This window comes from Cryptomeria japonica, chromosome 7 (genome assembly GCF_030272615.1).
Source record: "Cryptomeria japonica chromosome 7, Sugi_1.0, whole genome shotgun sequence".
Lineage (NCBI taxonomy): Eukaryota > Viridiplantae > Streptophyta > Pinopsida > Cupressales > Cupressaceae > Cryptomeria > Cryptomeria japonica.
In genome coordinates this window covers 112,255,077-112,278,302 of record NC_081411.1, presented here as the reverse complement: position 1 = coordinate 112,278,302, position 23,226 = coordinate 112,255,077, and the positions used below count along the sequence as shown (strand labels likewise).

The 23,226-nt window shown below is 30.7% G+C and overlaps 1 protein-coding gene across 1 annotated transcript; it reads right to left on the bottom strand.

Annotated features, from left to right (window-relative positions):
* Nucleotides 1-21,752: 21,752 nt before the first annotated feature.
* Nucleotides 21,753-22,391, bottom strand: LOC131061232 (uncharacterized mitochondrial protein AtMg00810-like). Its single transcript, XM_057994775.1, has one exon. The coding sequence runs from the start codon at nucleotides 22,389-22,391 to the stop codon at nucleotides 21,753-21,755; it is 639 nt and encodes a 212-aa protein (XP_057850758.1).
* Nucleotides 22,392-23,226: the final 835 nt, after the last annotated feature.

Below are 23,226 nucleotides of genomic sequence, written 5' to 3'. Positions count from 1 at the left end.
GGTGTGGGTAGGTAGGAGAAATAATATAATAGTCCACATGAGGTGGATCACCCACTGAATGTGGACTGTAACAACAAGATAAGTCCACAAAAGGTGGAAATTATCCTACACACACTATCCCAATGTTGGCACAAACACCCAAGTGTCTCATACCCAAACTACTATGAAATGAATTTCCTAAGTAAACTTAAGTAAGTGTAATAATATACATGATGAATAATTATTTACACCAATAAATTTAAATCTAAAATATTATAAAAAAGAATACGCACCCACATAAAATTCTAATAAAGAAATATCAAAGAAGTAATGCTTCTATGGTACCTAAAACTGAGATTTGATTTAAGATTTAAGAGACGATATTTCTTTTGAATTATTGCAAGTTAAAATAAAAATAAAGTAGATTGGCTTTGCATAACGGAAGAGGAAGATGAGACAAAGAAAAGATAAGTAGTGCGCAGTGGAAAGTTGATTAGTTGGTGTTGATTGTTTGAACAACAAATAATAAAAGAGAGTAATATTTGTAGAGGTAGAGTAAGTGAATATAATATAAAAATCTATTTGTATTATTGATTGTCTATGTATGGATTTAGTTAGAGGATTAGAAGTTGAATCCATGTTTATATCTAGATTAATGAGTCTATTGGAGTTATTAGTTATAGATTTCAATTCTAGTAATTAGAGTTGTGTTGAGTTTGTAGCTGGGGAATTGGGTCTATCCTTAATCTTGTCCTCGTCACTCTATATCATTTATATCTAGTTCTTTCACTATCAATATCCATTAATCTAGTGCTTTCAACCTCTTTATATCTATCTATCAAGGGTTTCCTTTAGTATATAAGGAAAATTTTAAAGTTGTGTGAAACTTTGAGCCAACCTATTAGCACAAGTAAATTGGATCATTTAAACTTAAGTTATTTTTTGTCAAAAATATAGGCTAGTTGAATTTATTCTATTTAAATTAGACACGAGCTACAAATTTTTCAACTTAATGAGTTTACAAAATATTTGTGTAATATCAACTTGGAGCCTATTTACCAAAATAAATTCAAAAATCTTTTTGTTTGCACAACTCCTACAAATGTAAATAATATTTTTTTTAAAATCTAAATATACCCTTTTGTATAAGTGTAATTGAAAAACTACATATTTTAAATAGTTTAATTATTGCTTATAGTTTATTTTTTATTTTTTTACAACTAGTTCATCCATATTAAAATATAAATTTGATTATCCAGATTGTCAAGAAAAAAACATTAAAGACTATTAAAATATTGAAACATATGGTGCAATAGAGAAGATATTTCATGTCAAGATGCAACATTTTTTATTTTATATAAATAATTTAAACAAAAATGATGTCACACTTTTTATTTTATATAAATAATTAAGACAAAAATGATGTCACACTAAAGCAATTGTCTTTTGAATACATACAATTTATTAAGTTCTTTATTCATAAAAGTATTCATCAAGTTGGAGAAATAAATAATCTATGTACTATAGTTTCAAGTTATAAATACATGAAAAATTTGAAGGAAAAAATTACTATAGAAAGTATGATGTCCAACCTTAATTTTTAGCATTTAATTGACAACTAAATTATAGTGTCACTTTTATAATAAAAAGTTTACTTTTTACCAGTTTCTACGAAAATGCAAACATAAAATACACTAAAAATTTTATATTTCACTAGTTTACATTATTTAAAAATTTAAAACATATATCATTTTATTGCGATTCAAGTTAAAGTGTTAGATCATTGTTGGTTGTTTCCTTTATAAAAATGTCACACAACTTTGAACTTTCACCCCTTGCTCTTTTGACACATTGTTTTTCTTAGAGGTTGGTCAAATGTAAATCTCTACCCAATTTCATGGTTCAATTAGTGAATGACCATTTTTTTTATGATTCATTTTTTTTATGTGAATTCTTTTGACTACAGCTATGAACCAATGAGGCCACATTTTTGAGGGACCTCATCCTCAGGTGTTGGGATTAACCCCTATTCAATTCTATCTACTTTTCCTTTCTCATTAATTTCCTCCCAATTTTGCCTCCTTCCTCCCTATTCCTCCTTTCCTAATCACTCATTACCTCCTTATTTCTCCTCTCCTTATCATTCCTTCCTAATTTCTCCTCTCCTTATCACTCCTCTCCTCCTAAACTCCCCAATCTCCTTATCACTCCTATCATCCTTTTTACTCCAACCTTCTTATCTCTCTTAGGCACCTTTCAATAGCTACCTCTGCGTGGATCTGTGTACTTCATCAATGATGGCTGCCATCCTCCACCTGTCATCCTAGCCACATCAATTGTACTGATGCTTTAACACCTCCTTAATGTTTCAACTACTCTTATTCTTCTATGTGGCTTCAAAGTTCCACCCAATTGCCTTCCACCTTCGATCTTCATACTAGCATCACACCCTCCCTTTGTCATGTACATGCTCTCCAACTCATCCATCGTTGTTCCCCCATCCTCCCTGCTTCCATTGATTTCGACTTGGTGAAATTAAAATCAATACCATAACATTAATGCTGCTTGCAACTTGCTATTGCACTATAGGGTCAACCCCTCGACGATTCCTGTTTACAAGAATTTTTTTGATTGTCGGATTTTCCAAAAGCTTTAGGCTCAAACATTCACATTAGAAGAAATCGTAGGGTTCTAGGAAATATCTTTTACCTAAACCTTTGTGGCTTTATTATTATGGGTCAAAATATTTTGGGAATGGATAAATATTTAGGCTTTTGAGTTTGTTTTTTTCCTTTCAAGTCTTTTAGGATTCTCTAGTGAATCTATGGTAAGATCTTTTTTGTTTAATTTAGATGAAATAGACATGATAATTTACTAAACTTCTTTCTCTAGCAGGGAAATTTTAGGTTTTTTTAAAGATCTTGTAAACTACTTATGTTTATCATTCTTCTTGTTGATTTCCTTCTAAAATCTTTTACAAGAATCTTCAAAAATATCTTAGAGACTTTTTTTGGGCCTTCTTAGGTAAATATAGTGGTTTTCATGATGTGGTTGAACTTCATGCAATCAAATTTAGTAACAATTCTATATCATAGATGAAAAAAAAAATCAATTATATAGAAGATTCAAACGCTAACACAATTATTTTGATATAGGTTTACGATTAGAGAAAAACATTTCACACCGAATGAGGCTCAACCTTATATTAATACACCAACTTATTATCCCTTTGACTTTGGCAAAAATGATCATGCGAGTACAACCTACATAACAACATGATCACTAATATATAGGAAGGAAGAATATAAGATACCTTAAATGGCATTCCAAGAAAAGTGGCTAACACCACACACCAAAAACTAGAAAATATTTTTTTACTATTTTACAATTAACATTATCTTACAAATTTCTATCTCATAAAAAATAAATCTAATAAATTAGATATATTAGTATTACTTTTGAGGAGACTATCCTAATAAAAATAACTTATTTATTAGATTAATGTTTGTCCTTATTAAACAATCAACTCTCAAAATTTTCAAACTCAAGTAAATATTTATCTTTTCAAAATTAAATATGTAAATTTTTTAATAAAAAATATTTTAAAAATGATTTATTGACATTGTGATTGTTTGAAAGTTGTTAATACAACTAAATAAGTACTAATAGTATATTTTTAGCCAATAGGCTATTTTTACGTGTCTCACGCACTGTCGTTAAACTCTTTGACAGTTCCCGGGAGAAAAAATGTCGTGTATAATTAAATAACATGAAAAATATTACCTTTCCATCCTGTCCACCAGCATAAGGCATCAAATTAAATAGCATATAAAGTATTTCCTTACCATCTTGTCCATGGGCATAAGACGTATGATTAAATAGCATGTAAAATATTTCCTTACCATCGTGAAGTAGTTAGAAAAAAATAATATTCAATCAAAACTATTATATGTTGAAATGAAGCATGTAAAATATTACCTTATTATTACCATCGAGAAGTAGTTAGAATAAAGTAATGTTGAAACTATTATGTCTTGACATGAGTTAAATAATAATAATTAGACAATGAGGCCCTTGCACGATTTTACGCAATCAGTTAATTGTAAGATTGCCACACATGCATTTACTTGGCGAGATTAATTTTTGCCTGGTGTGAAATTGAATAATGAATGGTAAAACCAAAACCCTATCGTTGAGTGAGATTAACTTCTGTGTTGGGTGAAACTGGAAAATTGATAGTAAAATCAAAACCCTATTTTTTTTTTAAAGTATAAATCACATTAAGTTAATTAATTACTACATTGCACAATAATAACATAAGTGGAAGACTTACACCAGAATTCCTAAAGGGTTACCAACGAAGAATTAAACTAAAAGTTAAATTCCACAACTACGATTAATCCAATTATCCATCATTACTCAATGAACATAATAAACCACATAAAATAATAGGTTACACCATTTAAAGATTGAAAGATTGACAATATAATTTTCTCTTAAATTAAGCATCTAAACAAATCATATAGAAAGCTAATAAATAACATCCAAAACTTAGGATTACATTGACCATAAAATACATGACTTCTAATAATACATTAAAATTTAACAATTTTATCAAATACAAGGTTACATAAATTCATTGATACAATTGACCACATAGGTCTCCAAAGAATAATAATCTCCAACATGAGGTAGAGCATGAGTCACGAACCATAGGAACACCTACGAAGCTAATCCTCGCATGAAGGTACGAACAAGAATATCCAATGGAAAGTGGCACTACCACCCGACCATGTGATCCCAAAATGGAATCACCCAACTGCTAGGAGATAGCAGAGGACCCTCAAGAAAGAACAAAGAAGACAAGGATAACAGTACCATACAACTCCACAATACTCCAAGTGACTCGACATCACAAAACACTAGTGACCCTGAAGAGAGAGTGGCATTGCATAGCTTATGATGGTTACCCTAGGTAGGCCTCCATAGGTCCCGGCCCCCATCCTGGGTTATCCTGGTAACCTTTCCCGAACCCCTGGCTCCATCTAAGTCTCATGTGGACCCTACCAACCCTTCGTGAAGACAAGGTGGTCGGTTTGCCATTCCAAGCCTTCCCACTACATCTTGAGCCTATATGAGCACTCAAACATGCACGGGGTACAATTTCTTAATTAATATTAAAACTACCCACCCCGTAATCAATTATTAGGTTATCACTTATTAACTAACTTTCGAGGGGTTATCTTGCCAACCACTTCAGGTGCGGCCCCCACTTGAAAGCCAGTCTCTCATAGAACACTAAACGAACATGGTCACTCTATGAGGACCCTATGGAAAAATAGACAGCCATAACACCACTATCCAAATACAAGTGGCCGAAAACAAAGACATACTAACCCCTAGTTAACCATAAGGAATAAGCACTACATGGTTAAGACAACAAGGTCATACTACATTACTTGGTCAAGAGATACAAAATACACCACAACAGGACGACTAACAAGAACGAGGGATAACAACCAATTAAACCCCTTGCAAGAAAAGCTAAATTCACTAAGTCCCAACACAGTCATTCTTTGAAAATAACAACATCATATATACTTGCAACTTCATTTTTTTAAATTAAATAAAACATCACCAGGGAAATAACGAGAACTTCAAGTCATCATTGCACTAAGGACTAGAAATCTAACTAATCATAATAATCAATCTAATTCTTTTAATTTGAACCAACAAAAATCACAATGAATAATGAACAAACACCCCCAATTAAATAGTACATTTATTCTAAAGACATCATTTAATTTATAAATTTAAACCATTTTATTAAACTATTAATAAATTAAGTAAAAACTAATATATATATATAAATATATATATACTAATAATTATTAATTATTAATAATTAATAAAATGGTAACTTTATATTATTAATATTTATTAAACAAGAATATTTCTTAATACTCAATATTATATTAATATCATTATTTTATTTTTCTTAAATATAAAAAAAATAAAAAATAAAAACTTTAATTAATAAATATTATAAAAATAAATTAAAAAAGCAAAGAACAATAATGGTGGGGCCCACGGCCCACCGCTACTAACACATACATGTGGTAGCAGATTGCTACTGGGTGCCTGGCTGGGTCGAGCCCAGCTCCCCGCCAAGCAACCCAAAAATAATATTTTTTTTATATAAAAGCTAAAATATGATGAAAACATTAAAACTACTGGTAAAAAATATCATTTTCAACAAAATCTTTGTGATAAAACAAAGAGCAGCAAATCTAATTTTTTTTTTTAACTTTCTTTCCTTTAACAAAATTTATTGAAAACCAAAAGGAATGACAAATCCTAAATTAAAATATGGGCAAAATATAAATAGTAATTAACAAAAGCAGAGGAAAGATTTAGATCAATTTCTTCATTTTTTTTCAAACATTCTAGAATAATTTTCTTTGGATAACACAAAGAGGACAAAATTGGCTAAATTTTGTCAGCATAACCCTCAAATTTGCACAAGTCAAAACTTGAAAACAACTCATAAAATCAACTCCATCCATACTACACAAATGGAGGAAATGATCACAAACTAAATTTTATGCATGAAATAGAAAACACATAGCCAAAAAGAAGATTGGAGAAGCTTTCAACAAAACAAATTAAAAATGGAACTTCATTGAATCGCATAACAAACTACTCCATATCCCAAACAAACTTCCAACAATATTTCAAAATTTCAAAACAAACACATAGGAAGAAAGAGGAGCATTCTGAAATTTTTACTAAAACAAAAGAAGATACTATCCAACCTACAAAGCAATCCAGGAAGTAATTTGTGGAAGAGCTTCAACCTTGCAACCAAATTTCCCAATCCAAGTTCCTTCTTCCAAATGGATTTTTAAATTTGCATTCAAAAATCAATTTCTTCACTTCCTGTGAACTCACAAGCCATATATCCAAAAATATTTCGACCTAAACTTTTAGGTTGAAAAGTTTTTCCCAACCAATCAGAATAAAGCTATTAAAAAAATAAAGAAATCTGATTTACCTTTTTCCACGAAATAATTTCTTTTCAACAAATAAAATCCAAAAGTTAAATAGAAAGGTAAAAAGGGAAAGCTTTTATTTATTTTAAATTTTCTATTTTGTATGAGACATTAACTCAACATAACATTAAAATTTAAATAGAAAATCATTTACTAATTTGTTTTCCTAATACTTAATACAACTATGACACAATACATTAAGCAAATTTAACCTTTTAAATCTAGCAACTCATTTATTTAATTAAATCAATAAACTCAAGAGCATATTTAAATAACTAATTATGCTAACACCAATAACATCATTCACTCAATTTTAATAATTATTCAAATAATTGGAAACATGCAAAATAAGGAATGATCAAACGACAACTCACAAAATGAAATGAAAATATTAAAGCACTATAACTCAGATATCGGTCAAACAAGAAAGACGACCAACTGACAACACTCACATGAGTGTGAATGCAGGTCAAGTTAGGGTCCACCCACTATCTCCTCCACTCCCATCGGACAAATAAGGTATGCTCAGACTTGTGAAACCGAGTGGAGTCGATACCCCGTACCTACCCGGTACTTGTACCTACAATGTCCTACATCAATGAACCACACATGTATACAGACAAATATATATATAGACACAACACACACACTGATGAAGGAGAATGGTGATGTTCCTTGTCACACCAGAGTGAGTGAATGAAAATCATCCCCTCGCATCCCATACACTTGCAAACACACAACATATAAATAACACATCGCACATATAAAAACACACACACCACATATCCAGCTAAAGAATGAAATAACATCGCATAAAGTCTGAATAAAGTATAGCAGTAATGTATCCACTGGACAGTAAACTGAAGTCAAACATAAGTACAAAAAGAGTCTGATCGAGAAGGGGTACTACAAACTACTCCAAAAATTCACCACAAAATTGATGGAGACATTTAGAACAACATTAGAAAGAAGGGCCTAACATTCCACCTCACCTTTTTGTTGTATTTTTTATTAATCTAATCATTGTTGATAGATAGTTATGATTGGATATCATTATTTTTCCTTGTTAATTCTCTTATTCTTTTGAAAAACACAGAGGAAAATACAAAGGCCAAATTAGGTGATTGGAAAAATATTCTTTATCATCAACAACACCTGCACTCTCTTGCCCTCACACCACAACTCTAGAAATATATCATTTCTTACATTTTTATAAATTAATAAAGCTTTGGTGTTTGACATATTCACATTAAAAATAATAAGTTTTTATTTAGAATACGTATACCAATAAACTTTTACAATACTTCACATCTACAGTCCATTTAATTAGGGAACTGTATGTTAGTTTTTAAAAGGAAACAACTACTTACATAGATAGAAACATTTTAAATACTTTATTTATATTTATGAGTAATTTTAGGTTTCTGCATATTATTCCATATGATGTCCGTGTTTGCTATGATGAGCCATGTCAATATTGACTAGTTAATGTTGTATCAAAACTTGTAAATGACTCACATCCCCTATTTGATAGTTTTGTGGATATATTTGTTGATTTTTGAGTCTATCTTAGATTAGAAAGCCAATAATTTTTAAATATTAATGAGAAACTAGTTTATATATTGTATCAAAATTTTATAATTTAATTATTATCACAAGTTAAAATTTCTTATAGAATGTTATATGTTTTTTTTCAACCAATGCTACTTTTATATGATAATACATTCTTTACAAGGTACAATTTACATGCCCATCCCACCTCCTTTTCATGAAAGTATTAGTTATGAACTTATGTCATCTTTGATCCTCCATATTTTATGATACATCGGATTGATTGTAATTCATAACTCGATATTTTTTCAGCATAAGAAAAACAGGTGTTATTATTAAAAGAAAATGGTGGAAAGGACATTTCTAATATATATTGGATTCAATTTAATGATCAAAGATAATTTTTTATCTGTAAAAGTGGGATAACTATTTACCACTTTTTGGTAACGATAAGGTGTAAAATTGCTATTGACTATTTTATCATTGAAGATTGTGTTGTTTAAGTAGAGTAACTATGTTTATAAACAAGCCTTCTGAGAACAAATTATAGAGAGGAATATTTAGATTAGAAATCACCATATGGAATTAATAGAAACTTCTAAAAATACTAATTATTTTATACTTAATATAATAATTTTTCTGAGTTAAAATTTTAATATCCTTTCAAAAACAATTATAGAAGATTACAAAATGGAAAAGACACTGTAAAGAAGATGATTACCAACAAGATTGAACATGTAGATAATAATGTCACTTCTAAATTTATACTGAAGGTGACCTTAGATTATATTAACAAAACTTATGGAATGATAGGATTGGTAAAATTATATAGCTAAATTGTCTATTGTCTACTTTATTATTGATAGAAAAAGAATTTAACTGAATCTTTGATGTATTTGTGAAATTGAATGTTTTGAATTAATTCACGGGATAAGGCTCCAATATATGACAAGGTCTAGATTATGCTTAAAAAAAATTGGTGAATCAATGAATATTCCTCAATCCTATACTCTCAGCCGAATGAAATTTCAGCCTCTAATTTGTACTCCATCTCGAATAAATATAAATTCTTTATAAATGATATAAACTCGCCAGCTACAAGAAACATTATTGTCGAGAGTTTATTTATTGTGAAGCTCGCCTTTCGGTCTTCTATTTAAGTTTTATTACAATGGCATTCATAGCGAAAGCAAAGACAGTAATGGCTTTCATGGCCATGGTGGCTTTGATTGGTGCTGCTGACGTGGCTGCACAGGAAGATGACTGTCAAACTGGTATTCTGATTCAAATTTTTATTAAACATGAAAATAATGTATATATCAAGAAAGATAGAGAGTAACAATCAGTATTCTGTTAGAGAGGGCAAAGATAACAGTTTTTTGGGGGGGCGTTTTTAATCTGATTTCTTTTGTCTCGATGACTGCTATGTAAATTGAACTGAACTTTTCCCAAACTTATCTAATTTAAACAATCTCTACCCAAATAGATATTAGTTCAGCTATGGCTATTGGGCTGCCTGTTCAGTCTCAGTATTTTTTTAAGAGGAGCAAATCTGTTCTACTGAATTAACAATTATCATCTAAAAAATGGACATTATCAAAATGCTATTTAGTTCTAATTTTTCATGTTCTTTTGTTTATTTTACTAGCTGAAGGTCCAGCTTTGACAACAACTCCAGCTTTTCCATTAACTCCTGGGAAAGCTCCAGTTTTGCCAGCAACTCCATTTTTTCCATTAACTCCTTGGAAAGCTCCAGTTTTGCCAGCAACTCCATTTTTTCTTTTAACTCCTGGGAAAGCTCCCGTTCTCCTTTCCAGAAGACTGGTGTCTAAACAGCACATAATTCCATCAAGTAAGATTTCTCCAGTTTTCCTTTATGGCTATTTCTAGAATGTATTATGACTACTTTATTAGTTAGATTTTTATTAAACATGAAAATAATGTATAGAGAATAACAGAGTCTGTATTCTGTTATAGAGGGCAAATATAACATCCTTGACCAATTAGATATTAGCTCAGCTATGGTTATGCGCTGTGTGTTCAGCCTCAGTATTGTTTAAGAGGAGCAGATTTGTTCTATGAAAAAGTGATGGCACAAGTAAAATCATCTAAAAAGAATGGACTTTACTTAAAAGATTGTTAGTTCTAATTTTTCATGTTTCTTTGTTTCTTGTACTAGATGAAGGTCCAGCTCTGCCAGCTACTCCAACTTTGCCAGCAACTCCAATTTTTCCAGAAACTCCTGGTCTATCTCCCGTTCCCTTTTTCGAAAGACTGGTTGGTGTCTAATCACCACATCATTCCATCACGTAAGATTTCTCCAGTTTTTCCTGTATGGTTATTTCCAGAATGTATTATGACTATTTAGTCTGTTGTTTAGATTTGTTTTCATGAGGTTTTGTTTTGCTTTTCAGGTTACCCTATGAAAGACGAGGTGGGCACTGGTTTTAATGAAGACCCCGAGTTGAAAAGGATCGTAGAAATGGTTTAGTGGGCTTGAATGGTTTGCGGATAGATTTGGGCAATAAATTGTAGACTGCATTACTTTTCGTTGCATGTTGTGTTTATTAGCTTTGGAGAGGAATAAAAAAACTTTGAATTTCACTGTTCAATTTTTATTCTTAATTAGATCTTATTTTTTTATATCACTAATGTTTATAGGCATTTTTTAATGATAATAAAGTGTTAGAGTGTAATGTTATTAGTATGTTTTTTATTAGATTTAGTGGGGAAGAACCTTAACAAGAATATCATCTAAATTAAAAATTATCATTCATAAACAAAATAAGGGTTTGGAAGTCATGTTCACAAACTAAAATATCTAAAAGTTTATAAAGGGTCCATATAAAAACTAAAACTGAAGAAGTATTGAAACTGCAATCTAGGAATAACTACTATCAGGAATGATAAAAAGAAACAACACGGGGGCACTAAGAGATATAGCCCCATCCATCCAGCATCTATTCTAACTCCATCTCTGAAGGGGACAAGGCGCTGGTCTTCTTTTCTCAGGCTTGTCCATCCTTCACCCTCATTAGAGCTTTCCTCTTTCTCTTTCTCTCAATCTTTTTGCTCACTATCACCACCTCCTTAACTGGTTTTTGCATCAATTTTTTATTGCGCTTAACTAGCTTCTCAATTCTACTCACGAGGCTTTTAATCTAATCCTTGTTTCTTTCACATCTTAGGCAATTCTAGGTGGTCTCCAAATTGTCAACCATGACATTCAGGATCTTTAATCCTATAGCAAACACATGCCAATCCTGAGACTCACTAATACCATTTCCAACATTTTGTTCCTTCGCTTCGTCATCCCCATAATCCTTTAAACTATTGAGCCCTTCTAATGCTTCATTAAATTGGGTTTCTATTGGGGGGGTCGGGGGGAGAGAGGAAATCTTCGGGGTTAACAAAATATCATTTTATCTTTTATCTCAATTTTAACATCATTTTGATATCAAAATATTAATACTTGATAATATAGTTTTTAAATAAATAAAATAGTTCCAAATTGATATCTCTAGACATTTTTTCTAGATAGATGTATTTTTTATATTTATACCAATTAAATACTTTTATCAAAAGAGATTCACATAGAACATACACATTTCTATGGGTTTTATTATTTTATTAAGGTTGGATTTAAAAATTGGGCAACTGTAGTGGAAAATAAACATGTATTAAGATAAATTAAGGGTTTTGTTGGTTTGCAAAATTATAATTTATAATTTTAGAATATAATTTTTTATTACTAATTTAAGGAAGATAAAATTAGGTGAGGATTATGTTTAATTCATCATTTATTGCATGTGAATTTAGTTAATTGATAAAAGAGATAACTGCAATACTATTTTATATTTATTCAATTTAAAGAAAACATTCTTAGAGATATTGGTACGATATATAAACACCAAATGACCACATGGAAAGTAACCAAATAATTACATTGTTGAGAATGGTTTCTTCCACACTTTGGAAAATTTCTATAATTAAACATATAATTATTAAATGTGTGCATCTAGAAAATATAGGGATGTATATATTACATGGGTTGGACATTCTTGGGGACCACTTGACATTGGAAAATATTTAATATTGCAAATACTTAGCGTCAAAAGAGAAAACTTAATGTGAAAAAGTATATGAGAGGGACATGATTTATAAAGTTGTGATCTATATAATACAACAAGATATATTTAGGCAAGTTTGTTCCTCTAAAAGAAAGAACATGAAATTATTTCTAGGCGGATATTAGAAGAAATATAATTAAGTGATTTAGGCTAGAAAATGGTGTGAGTGAAAAGTGATGAATAGTGGATGAATAATGATTTTATTAATTGAATAATATTATATTATTTAATATATAATGGGTTAATAACTAGATAATTAATTGAATAATATAACAAAACAATTGTAGAGGAAATAATTAGGTGATGATTGTCTATTTTAGATATTTATAGTTACATTTTCTACATTATGGATTTTATATAATTTTTTTTTGTATTATTTTCTCTTGAGGCTATGAGAACATATTTTATTATTGCTACATTTTTCCTTTCATGCAAATCTAGAAAACTTTTCACTCCAAGCCATTTATTATTGTTTTACTAGCCTTTTAGACCTTAAACCCCTTAATAAAATATGTTAATAATAGGTTAAGATATAACTCAAATATAAAACAGTTTTATATTGTCATGTATATTATTACTCATAGTTTCTAACTTCATTTATAAATTGGAACCTAGAAACATGCAAAACCCTCTAAAGTTGACTTATAAATTCAAGATGACATAGGATAGAATGAAAAAATAGAAAAGTAAGCTTATGCAAAATGGATTGATTTATCATTTAAAAGTTTGATCTAATTGTAAAGGGGATTAAAATTATCATCAAAAGTCCCATTTAAATCCAAGGAATTTCATGATGAAAATTATTGATATATGTTGGAAATTCCTAAATCCTTGTTTTCTTTGGAATGACATTGGGCTTTGCAATAGAATTTCTACTAATCAATAGTTTATATAGTTGTCCCTCATTTTATATTGTTAAGATCATCCTCTAGCTAAGACTCCTTGGGCATGTGCATTGAGGTGTTTCAGAAGGGGGATCAAGAAATTCCCAAATACTATTCTATTACATCCATGAAGGTTAAACTAACAAAAACCTATGAGACTTATTTTCACAATTAGAATACTATCATATTCATAAGATCAGGTTATTGAATATATTTCATGAAAGACACAAGTACAAAAAATAATAGAGTTTTTAGCCAAAAAGAATTTCCGCTCTCTTATTTGATGATCCATTACTCTCTTTATAATTATTTTTAAGAACAAAAAAATAAATATGAAAGGAATTAAAACCTTAGGTGCATACAAAACTCTATTTTTGTTCTGCATGATTTCCACCACTTTGAGTTCTTCCTTTCTTTTCTACACTTCCTATATTTTTCTTGTATCTTTATACAATTTCCCTCTTTTGCTTCATTTGTCTCACGAGAAGTTTTTATTATGTTGTCTCCTCTTTACTTAAACTTTAAAAATATTTTAAATGCAGACACTTTAATTTCAAGGGAATTAAAATAAATTATTAAATAATAATAAATAAATATCATTTGTTGGTCCACATGCCATATTAGCAATAATTAACCAATAGAATGACACTTAGTACTAAGTACTTCTCACATTCTTTAAAACGTGCACTATTGGTTGAGGGAAGAGCTAGCCCATATGCCACATTAGTAAAAACTAAGGGCTAGCTGGACTTTAAAAAAAATTGTCGATTTCTTTTGTTTGTGACGTTTTTGAAGATAAAAAAGATGATGATGTTAATGATGCTTGGGATCCTCATTTAGATACTTCATAAAATACTATTATATGTAATAAATTGGATGACTATACTCACCTCTTCTGCCTAGTATTCTTGCTCTCACTATATCATGACATCTTTTAGTTCTATTTTCTTTTGGGTTATTATATCATTTGGACTCTTGGGGTCTAACATTTTCCATCCATTATTGGTTTTTCCAATATTTATTATTTATTTTATAAATGATAATATGAACACTTATTTATTAAAGATCATAAACATTCATAAATTTACATTTACTAAAGGAGCTCAAATTACTAAATAATGTATCAATATAGATCCATTCCCAAAATCTTAGAGAGTATATATACATTGTCAAGTATAAGAGTTATTTGGGCCACTTTAAGCATTTTTACATAAACTTTAAATTTAACTATTTTCTACTACTTTGTGATAACACTTGTATATGATTTAATATGGAATTATAGTTACATTATCAAGAATATTAGATAGGAAAAAATTCAAACTTAAAATCTAATTATGACTAGTGAGATTTTCTATCATTGATCCATCTGCCCCTCAACCATAGAAATTTTTTAATTCTATTGTGAAGTGTATTTCAATTACAACACATCTTCTAAGGTACATTCATATGAAGATTAATGACTACATTGAATTCAAAATTTTAAATATAATATAATTCAATGCTAATACATTTTAGATATTATAATATTTAGGTTGTGATATATAAATATTAGTTCTAATTATTTTCTTACTACTTTGTTGTTGATGTTGAGGTCTACACCTAAAACCTATAATATGCCACATTCCCTTCATTGTTGAATCAAGAATAATTTACAAAAGGTAGAATACATCGTTATCAAAAATGTAATTGATGAATCCACAAATATTAGATGTCTATTAAAGTTACATATGTGAAAACAAAAATGCAAGAGTCTGTAATCAATAAGGGGACAACCAAGCATATTATTCTGTTCCATCCGCAAAGATTATACTTAAAAAACAAAAGAAAAGAGATAGATTTGAATAGTCATAACAATGTTATGCAAAAATCCTATATTATATGAATGCGATGGCCCTCCCGCTGCTTACCAACGGTTCTCCCGCCTCTCTGAGTTTTAACCTTGTTGCTACTGTCGGTGCCAAGAATGGTATTGGCCCTATGCGCTCATTACGGTGTGCCTCTGCCCAAATGGTGTTCGTTGCTGTTGCGGTTGCCAATGGTACTACACAGTCTTCCTACTTGCCTGGTGTGCCCTCGCCCCCCCCCCCCCTTCCTCCTCACGTGGGGGTCATTGGTGACCTGTTAGGTGGTGGTTCGACTGTGCTCTTGACGCCTACTGCTGGTTCGGCTCCCTTGTACGATGCTCGCCAGGTGGACTCTATTGTTGTGGGGGTCGTGGCTAGTTTGTGCCCTCCCCCACCTATGGATTCCCTTCCAGAGGGTATCGTTGGTGCTAACTTCTGGGTGATGCTTCTTAGCCGGTTGCCACTGATGATTTGGGTGTTAAGGTCTGGTCTAGACCTTTTGTTGGCAGGAGTAGCTTGTCTCGTGTGGCTAGATCTGCTACCTATCCCTCTAAGGGGTTCGTCCTCTTTCCTATGCCAAATTCTCTCTTGTGGTGGTTTGTGAACAGGATGTGGTGGACAACATTACGATCTACCAACATTGTTCTTTAGTGTGTAGATTCTCTGGATTTTGGCCTTCACTATCAGACCTCTACGGTTGGGTGAGTGACTCTTGGAAGCCTTTGGTGGCTCACAATATTGAGCTTTTTCCTTATGATAATGGTTTTTTCATTGCTTCTTTTACATGTGGATTGATGACTCTACTGGAATTATTAACTGTTGATTTGAATTCTTGTAATTTGAATTTGGATCAAAAAAGTTGTGTTAGGTTTGTCATTGGGGAATTCGGATTATCCCTAATCTTGTTTGCATCATTCTATATCATTCTATATCTAGTTTACTAGGAAATAAAAAAATAGAATAAGATGTAGCTCAAATGTAACACAAATTCATATTCCCATGCATAAATGCATTAATGGTTTCTTCTTTTATTTAATATTCTTTAGTCTAGGAAGAAAGTTCATCACTATTTCATCTTCTTTAAAAAAATGTTTCTAGGTTTTCTATATACGGAAAAAATTCATCTACAATAATTCTCAAAGAATTTATAATTCTTCTTTTGATATAATTTTGAAATAACTAAGTCAACCTATATTTTTTCCTAAGAGGTTGTATTTCTTTAATTTCTTCTACTTACCATGTGCCTTATTGATTATGTAATTTATCATAATACTAGTTAAATGATATATAATAATGTATAATAGAAATTGCATTCTATCATAATAAATAGTACAAGTTAATTCTATATTAAAAAAATAAGAACATATAAGATGTGTATTTGAATAAATTAATAATAATTTTTTAAAAAAATTAGTAAAATATTAAAATATTAAAATATAAAAAATTATAATTATAATGTCCAATTTCATTAAGCATATATTTTTTATACTATAAGCTAAATGTTAGAACAAAAATACACCATATAGTTTATAGTGTACTATAGTATTAAATATAATTTAAATCTAAAATATTGTAAAAAAGAATACGCACACACACATAAAATTCTAATAAGGAAATATCAAAGAAGTAATGCTTCTATGGTGCCTAAAACTGAGATTTGATTTAAGATTTAAGAGGCGATATTTCTTTTGAATTATTGCAAGTTAAAATAAAAATAAAGTAGATTGGGTTTGCGTAAAGGAAGAGAAAGATGAGACAAAGAAAAGATAAGTAGTGGGCAGTGGAAAGTTGATTAGTTGGTGCTGATTGGTTGAACAACAAATAATAAAAGAGAGTAATGTTTGTAGAGGTAGAGTAAGTGAATATAATATAAGAATCTATTTGTATTATTGATTGTCTATGTATGGATTTAGTTAGAGGATTAGAAGTTGAATCCATGTTTATATCTAGATTAATGACTCTATTGGAGTTATTAGTTATAGATTTCAATTCCAGTAATTAGAGGAGTTTGTAGCTGGGGAATTGAGTCTATCCTTAATCTTGTCCTCATCACTCTACTTCATTTATATATAGTTCTTTCACTATCAATATCTATTAATCTAGTGCTTTCAATCTCTTTAGATCTATCTATTAGGGGTTTCCTTTAGCCTATAAGGATATTTTTAAAGTTGTGTGACACTTTGAGCCAACCTATTAGCACAAGTGAATTGGATCATTTAAACTTAAGTTATTTTTTTTTTAAATATTGGCTAGTTGAATTTATTCTAGTTAAATTAGACACGAGCTACAAATTTTTCAACTTAATGAGTCTAAGAAATATTTGTGTAATATCAACTTGGAGCCTATTTACCAAAAGAAATTCAAAAGCCTTTTTGTTTGCACAACTCCTACAAATGTAAATAATATTTTTTTAAAAATCTAAATATACCCTTTTGTATAAGTGTAATTGAAAAACTACATATTTTAAATAATTTAATTATTGCTTATAGTTTAGTTTTAATTTTTTTACAACTAGTTCATCCATACTAAAATATAAATTTGATTATCCAGATTGTCGAGAAAAGAATATTAAGGACTATTAAAAGATTGAAACAAATGATGCAATTGAAAAGATATTTCATGTCAAGATGCAATATTTGTTATTTTATATAAATAACTTAAACAAAAATGATGTCACATTTTTTATTTTATATCAATAATTAAGACAAAAATGATGTCACATGGAAGCAATTGTATTTTGAGTACATACATTTTATTAAACTTTATTCATAAAAGTATTCATCAAGTTGGGGAAATAAATAATCTATGTATTATAGTTTCAAGTTATAAATACATGAAAAATTTGAAGGAAAAAATTACTATATAAAGCGCGATGTCCCATTTAACCTTAATTTTTAGCATTTAATTGACAACTAAATTATAGTGTAAATTTAATAATTTAAAAAGTTTACTTTTTACCAATTTCTAAGAAAATACAAACATAAATAACACTAAAATGTTTATATTTCATTAGTTTACATTATTTCAAAATTATAACATATATCATTTTATTGTGATTCAAGTTAAAGTGTTAGATCATTGTTGGCCATTTCCTTTATAAAAATGTCACACGACTTTGAACTTTCACCCCTTCCTCTTTTGACACATTGTTTTTCTTAGAGGTTGGTTAAATGTAAATCTCTACCCAGTTTCATGGCTCAATTAGTGAATGGCCATTTTTTGATGATTCATTTTTTTTATGTGAATGCTTTTGACTAGAGCTATGAACCAATGAGGCCACATTTTTGAGGGACCTCATCCTCAGGTGTTGGGATTAACCCCTATCCAATTCTATCTACTTTTCCTTTCTCATTAATTTCCTCCCAGTTTTGCCTCCTTCCTCTCTATTCATCCTCTCCTAATCACACATTCCCTCCTTATTTTTCCTCTCCTTGTCTCTCCAACCTCCTAAACTCCCCAATCTCCTTAAACTCCCCAATCTCCTTATGACTCCTATCATCCTTTTTACTCCAACCTTCTTATCTCTCCTAGGCACCTTTCAATAGCTTCCCACTTCGTGGATCTTTGTACTTCATCAACGATGGCTGCCAACCGCCACCTATCATCCTAGCCACATCAATTGTACTGAGGCTTTAACACCTCCTTATTTTTCAACTACTCTAATTCTTCTATTTGGCTTCAAAGTTCCACCCGATTGCCTTCCACCTTCGATCTTAATACTAGCATCACACCCTTCCTTCGTCATGTACATGCTCTCCAACTCATCCATCGTTGTGCCCCCATCCTCCCTTCTTCCATTGATCCCATCTTGGTGAAATTTAAATCAATACCATAACATTAGTGTTGCTTGCAACTTGCTATTGCACTACAGGGTCAACCCCTCTATGATTCCTTTTTACAAGAAATTTTTTAATTGTTGGATTTTCAAAAATATTTTAGCTCAAACATTCACAATAGAAGAAATCCTAGGGTTATAGGAAATATCTTTTACCTAAACCTTTGTGGCTCTATTATTATGGGTCGAAATATTTTGGGAATGAATAAATATTTAGGCTTTTGAGATTTTTTTTTTCCTTTCAAGTCTTATAGGATTCTCTAGTGAATCTATGGTAAGCTATTTTATGTTTAATTGAGATGAAATAGACATGCTAATTTACTAACACAATTATTTAGATATAGGTTTACCATTAGAGAAAAACATTTCACACTGAATGAGGCTCAAGCTTATATTAATGATATTAAAGCTGCAATACACCAACTTATTATCCTTTTGACTCTAGCGAAAATAATCACGCGTGTACAACCTACATAACAACATGATCACTAATATATAGGAAGGAAGAATACAAGATACCGTAAATGACATCCCAAGAAAAGTGGCTAACACCACACACCAAAAACTAGACAATATTTTTTTACTATTTTACAATTAACATTATCTTACAAATTTCTATCTCATAAAAAATAATTCTAATAAATTAGATATATTACTATTACTTTTGAGGAAACTATCATAATAAAAATCACTTAATTATTAGATTAAAAATGATTTATTGACATTGTGATTAGTTGAAAGTTGTTCATCCAACTAAATAAGTACTAATAGTATATTTTTAGCCAATAGGCTATTTTTACGTGTCTCGCGCACTGTCGTTAAACTCTTTGACAGTTCCCGGGAGAAAAAATGTCGTGTATAATTAAATAGCATGAAAAATATTACCTTTCCATCCTATCCACCAGCATAAGGCATCAAATTAAATAGCATATAAAGTATTTCCTTACCATCTTGTCCACGGGCATAAGACGTATGATTAAATAGCATATAAAATATTACCTTACCATCAAGAAGTAGTTAGAAAAAAATAATATTCAATCAAAACTATTATATGTTGAAATGAAGCATGTAAAATATTACCTTATTATTACCATTGAGAGTAGTTAGAATAAAGTAATATTGAAACTATTATATCTTGACATGAATTAAATCATAATAATTAGACAATGAGGCCCTTGCACGATTTTAGGCAATCAGTTAATTGTAAGAATTCCACACATGCATTTACGTGGTGAAATTAAGTTCTGCCTGGTGTGAAACTGAATAATGAATGGTAAAACCGAAACCCTTATATCTGAGTTAGATTAACTTCTGCGTTGAGTGAGATTAACTTCTGCGTGGGGTGAAACTGCGAAACTGTACTGATATCTCCTTATTTTCTCAGTGGGAGTCCACGATAAGCACACAGATTGGTAATTAATTCCCTACGTTAGGCATGATAGGGATTGTGGGGAAAGGCGCAGAGGATTTGAAATGATAAACAGTAATAGAGCAAACAGAAATATGTATTCAGCACTGAAAGAAACACATAAAACTCATGTAAAAAACTGTTTGCATCACACATAAAACACACAGCAGCAAACAACACATTTCAAATATATTTATATTAAAACTGAAAGAATTTCTGCAGAGCTTCAATGCTTAGAGATTCTCAGCTGTAAAAAACTGTTTGCATCACACATAAAACACACAGCAGCAAACAACAGATTTCATATATATTTATATTAAAACTGAAAGAATTTCTGCAGAGCTTCAATGCTTAGAGATTCTCAGTTGCAGAGCTGCGTTGCTCCCTCTTTTGCATTATATAAAAAGACCACAAAAACTGAAATAAAACTAACTTGCGGTGGACAGCCAGTAGAGTAAAAATATTAATATATTTTTACTACCCACAAAGTGTGTGAGAGTAAATAGCCAGATAATATACGAATATGACAAAATCTTGACAAATCTTCTTCAAAAGGCATTCCAAATAAATTGCCTTAAATGCAAGTAAATAATGTTGAGATTGAGAGGAAAATTACGATAAAATAGTTGAGATTAGACATATATCTAACATTCCCCCTTAATCTCAACTATCTGATTATGCTCAAAAACTTCCGGAGCATCCACATTCAAGCCTAACATGCTTATGTTCCTTCATTCTATTCAACGGTTTCCACGGCATCAACACTTGCACAAAAAATTTCTGGAGCATCCATTTTCAGCACATACACCCAAACAACTTCTCAAGTATTCAAATACATCTTTTCCCAATGGTTTAGTAAAAATATCAACAAATTGATCTTTTGATCTACAAAATTCTAAACATATTTCCTTGGTATTCACTAACTCCCTTATAAAATGATATCTAGTATCTATGTGTTTGCTTCTTTTATGAAAAATATGAGTTTTAGACAATGCAATGGCTGAGTTATTGTCACAATAAATCTTTGTTGCTTCATCTTGTTTATGCATCAACTCAGTCAACATTCTCCTCATCCATACTGCTTGACATGCAGCTCATGTGGCTGCCACGTAGTCTCTTCTGCTAAAGAAAGTGTAACAATGGGTTGTTTCTTTGAAGCCCAGGAAACAACATCAGATCCAAAATGAAATGCATAACCAGAAGTACTTTTTCTATCATCTATGCTACCAGCACAATCACTATCCATATATCCAATAAGTTTGAAGTCGTCTACAGCTGAATACAAAATTCCATAGTTCTTGGTTCCACATACATACCTCAAAATTCTTTTTCCAATTTGCAAATGAGAGTCTTTTGGAGACTCCATGAACCTTGAGATAAGGCTCACACCATACATGATGTCAGGTCGTGTAGCAGTCAAGTACATGAGACTACCAACCAACCTTTTGAACAATCTAGGATCAACCAATGAACTGCCATCATCCTTGTTTAACTTTAGTCCTATCACAACTGGAGTAGGAGATGGTTTGCAATTCAACATATTAAATCTTTTCAATACATCACTTGCATATTTTGACTGAGAAATAAAAATACCATCTGCTGATTGCTTAACTTCTATTCCCAAAAAATATTTCATGAGACCAAGATCAGTCATCTCAAACTCTTTCATCATAGCAGCCTTAAAGGAACTTATAGAAAGGTCTCCCATAAAGATCAAGTCATCTACATAGAGACAAACTATCAACATCTTACCATGTTCATCTATTTTGATATATAAAGTAGGCTCACTACTGCACCTACTAAAACCATCCTTAATCAAGTAAGAATCAATTTAACTGTACCATGCTCCAGGAGCTTTCTTATGTCCATAGAGAGCCTTTATCAGCTTGTATACTTTACCTTCCTGACCTACAATTTTATATCCTTCTGGATTCTCAACATAAACTTTTTCTTCAATCAAACCATTTAAAAATGCAGATTTTACATCCATTTGGAAAACTTGCCACTTCTTTTGGGCTACAATGGCTAAAACTCTTCTTATGGTATCCAAGCAATCTACTGGAGAAAATGTTTTATTGTAGTCAATACCAGGTTGCTGAGTGAAACCTATAGCAACCAACCTTGCCTTATGCTTCAACACATTTCCATCCATGCCATACTTTGTCTTGTAAATCCATTTTACGCTTATAACATCCTTTCCTTGTGGACGATCCACCAATTCCCAAGTATTTTTCTTCTTAATAGCTTCAATCTCTTCATCCATAGCTTCAGCCCATGCTTCATCCTTAATTGCTTCATCAAAGAATATTGGATCAACAACTTCAGAAAATAAGGAGAAAACAACAAATGAATTTGATGTTTCAATGCTAAAATCAGCTTCATATATATCTTAAACTTGTTGTTTTTCATTGTAATAAACTTGCCAATGTAGGATCAGATGAGCTGCTGCTATCAACTGAATTTGATGGACTTCCAGATGTTGTTATAGCTGGTGTTCTTTGTGGTGTTTGTTGTGTGGAAGAAAAATTCTAATTTCTTGAAAG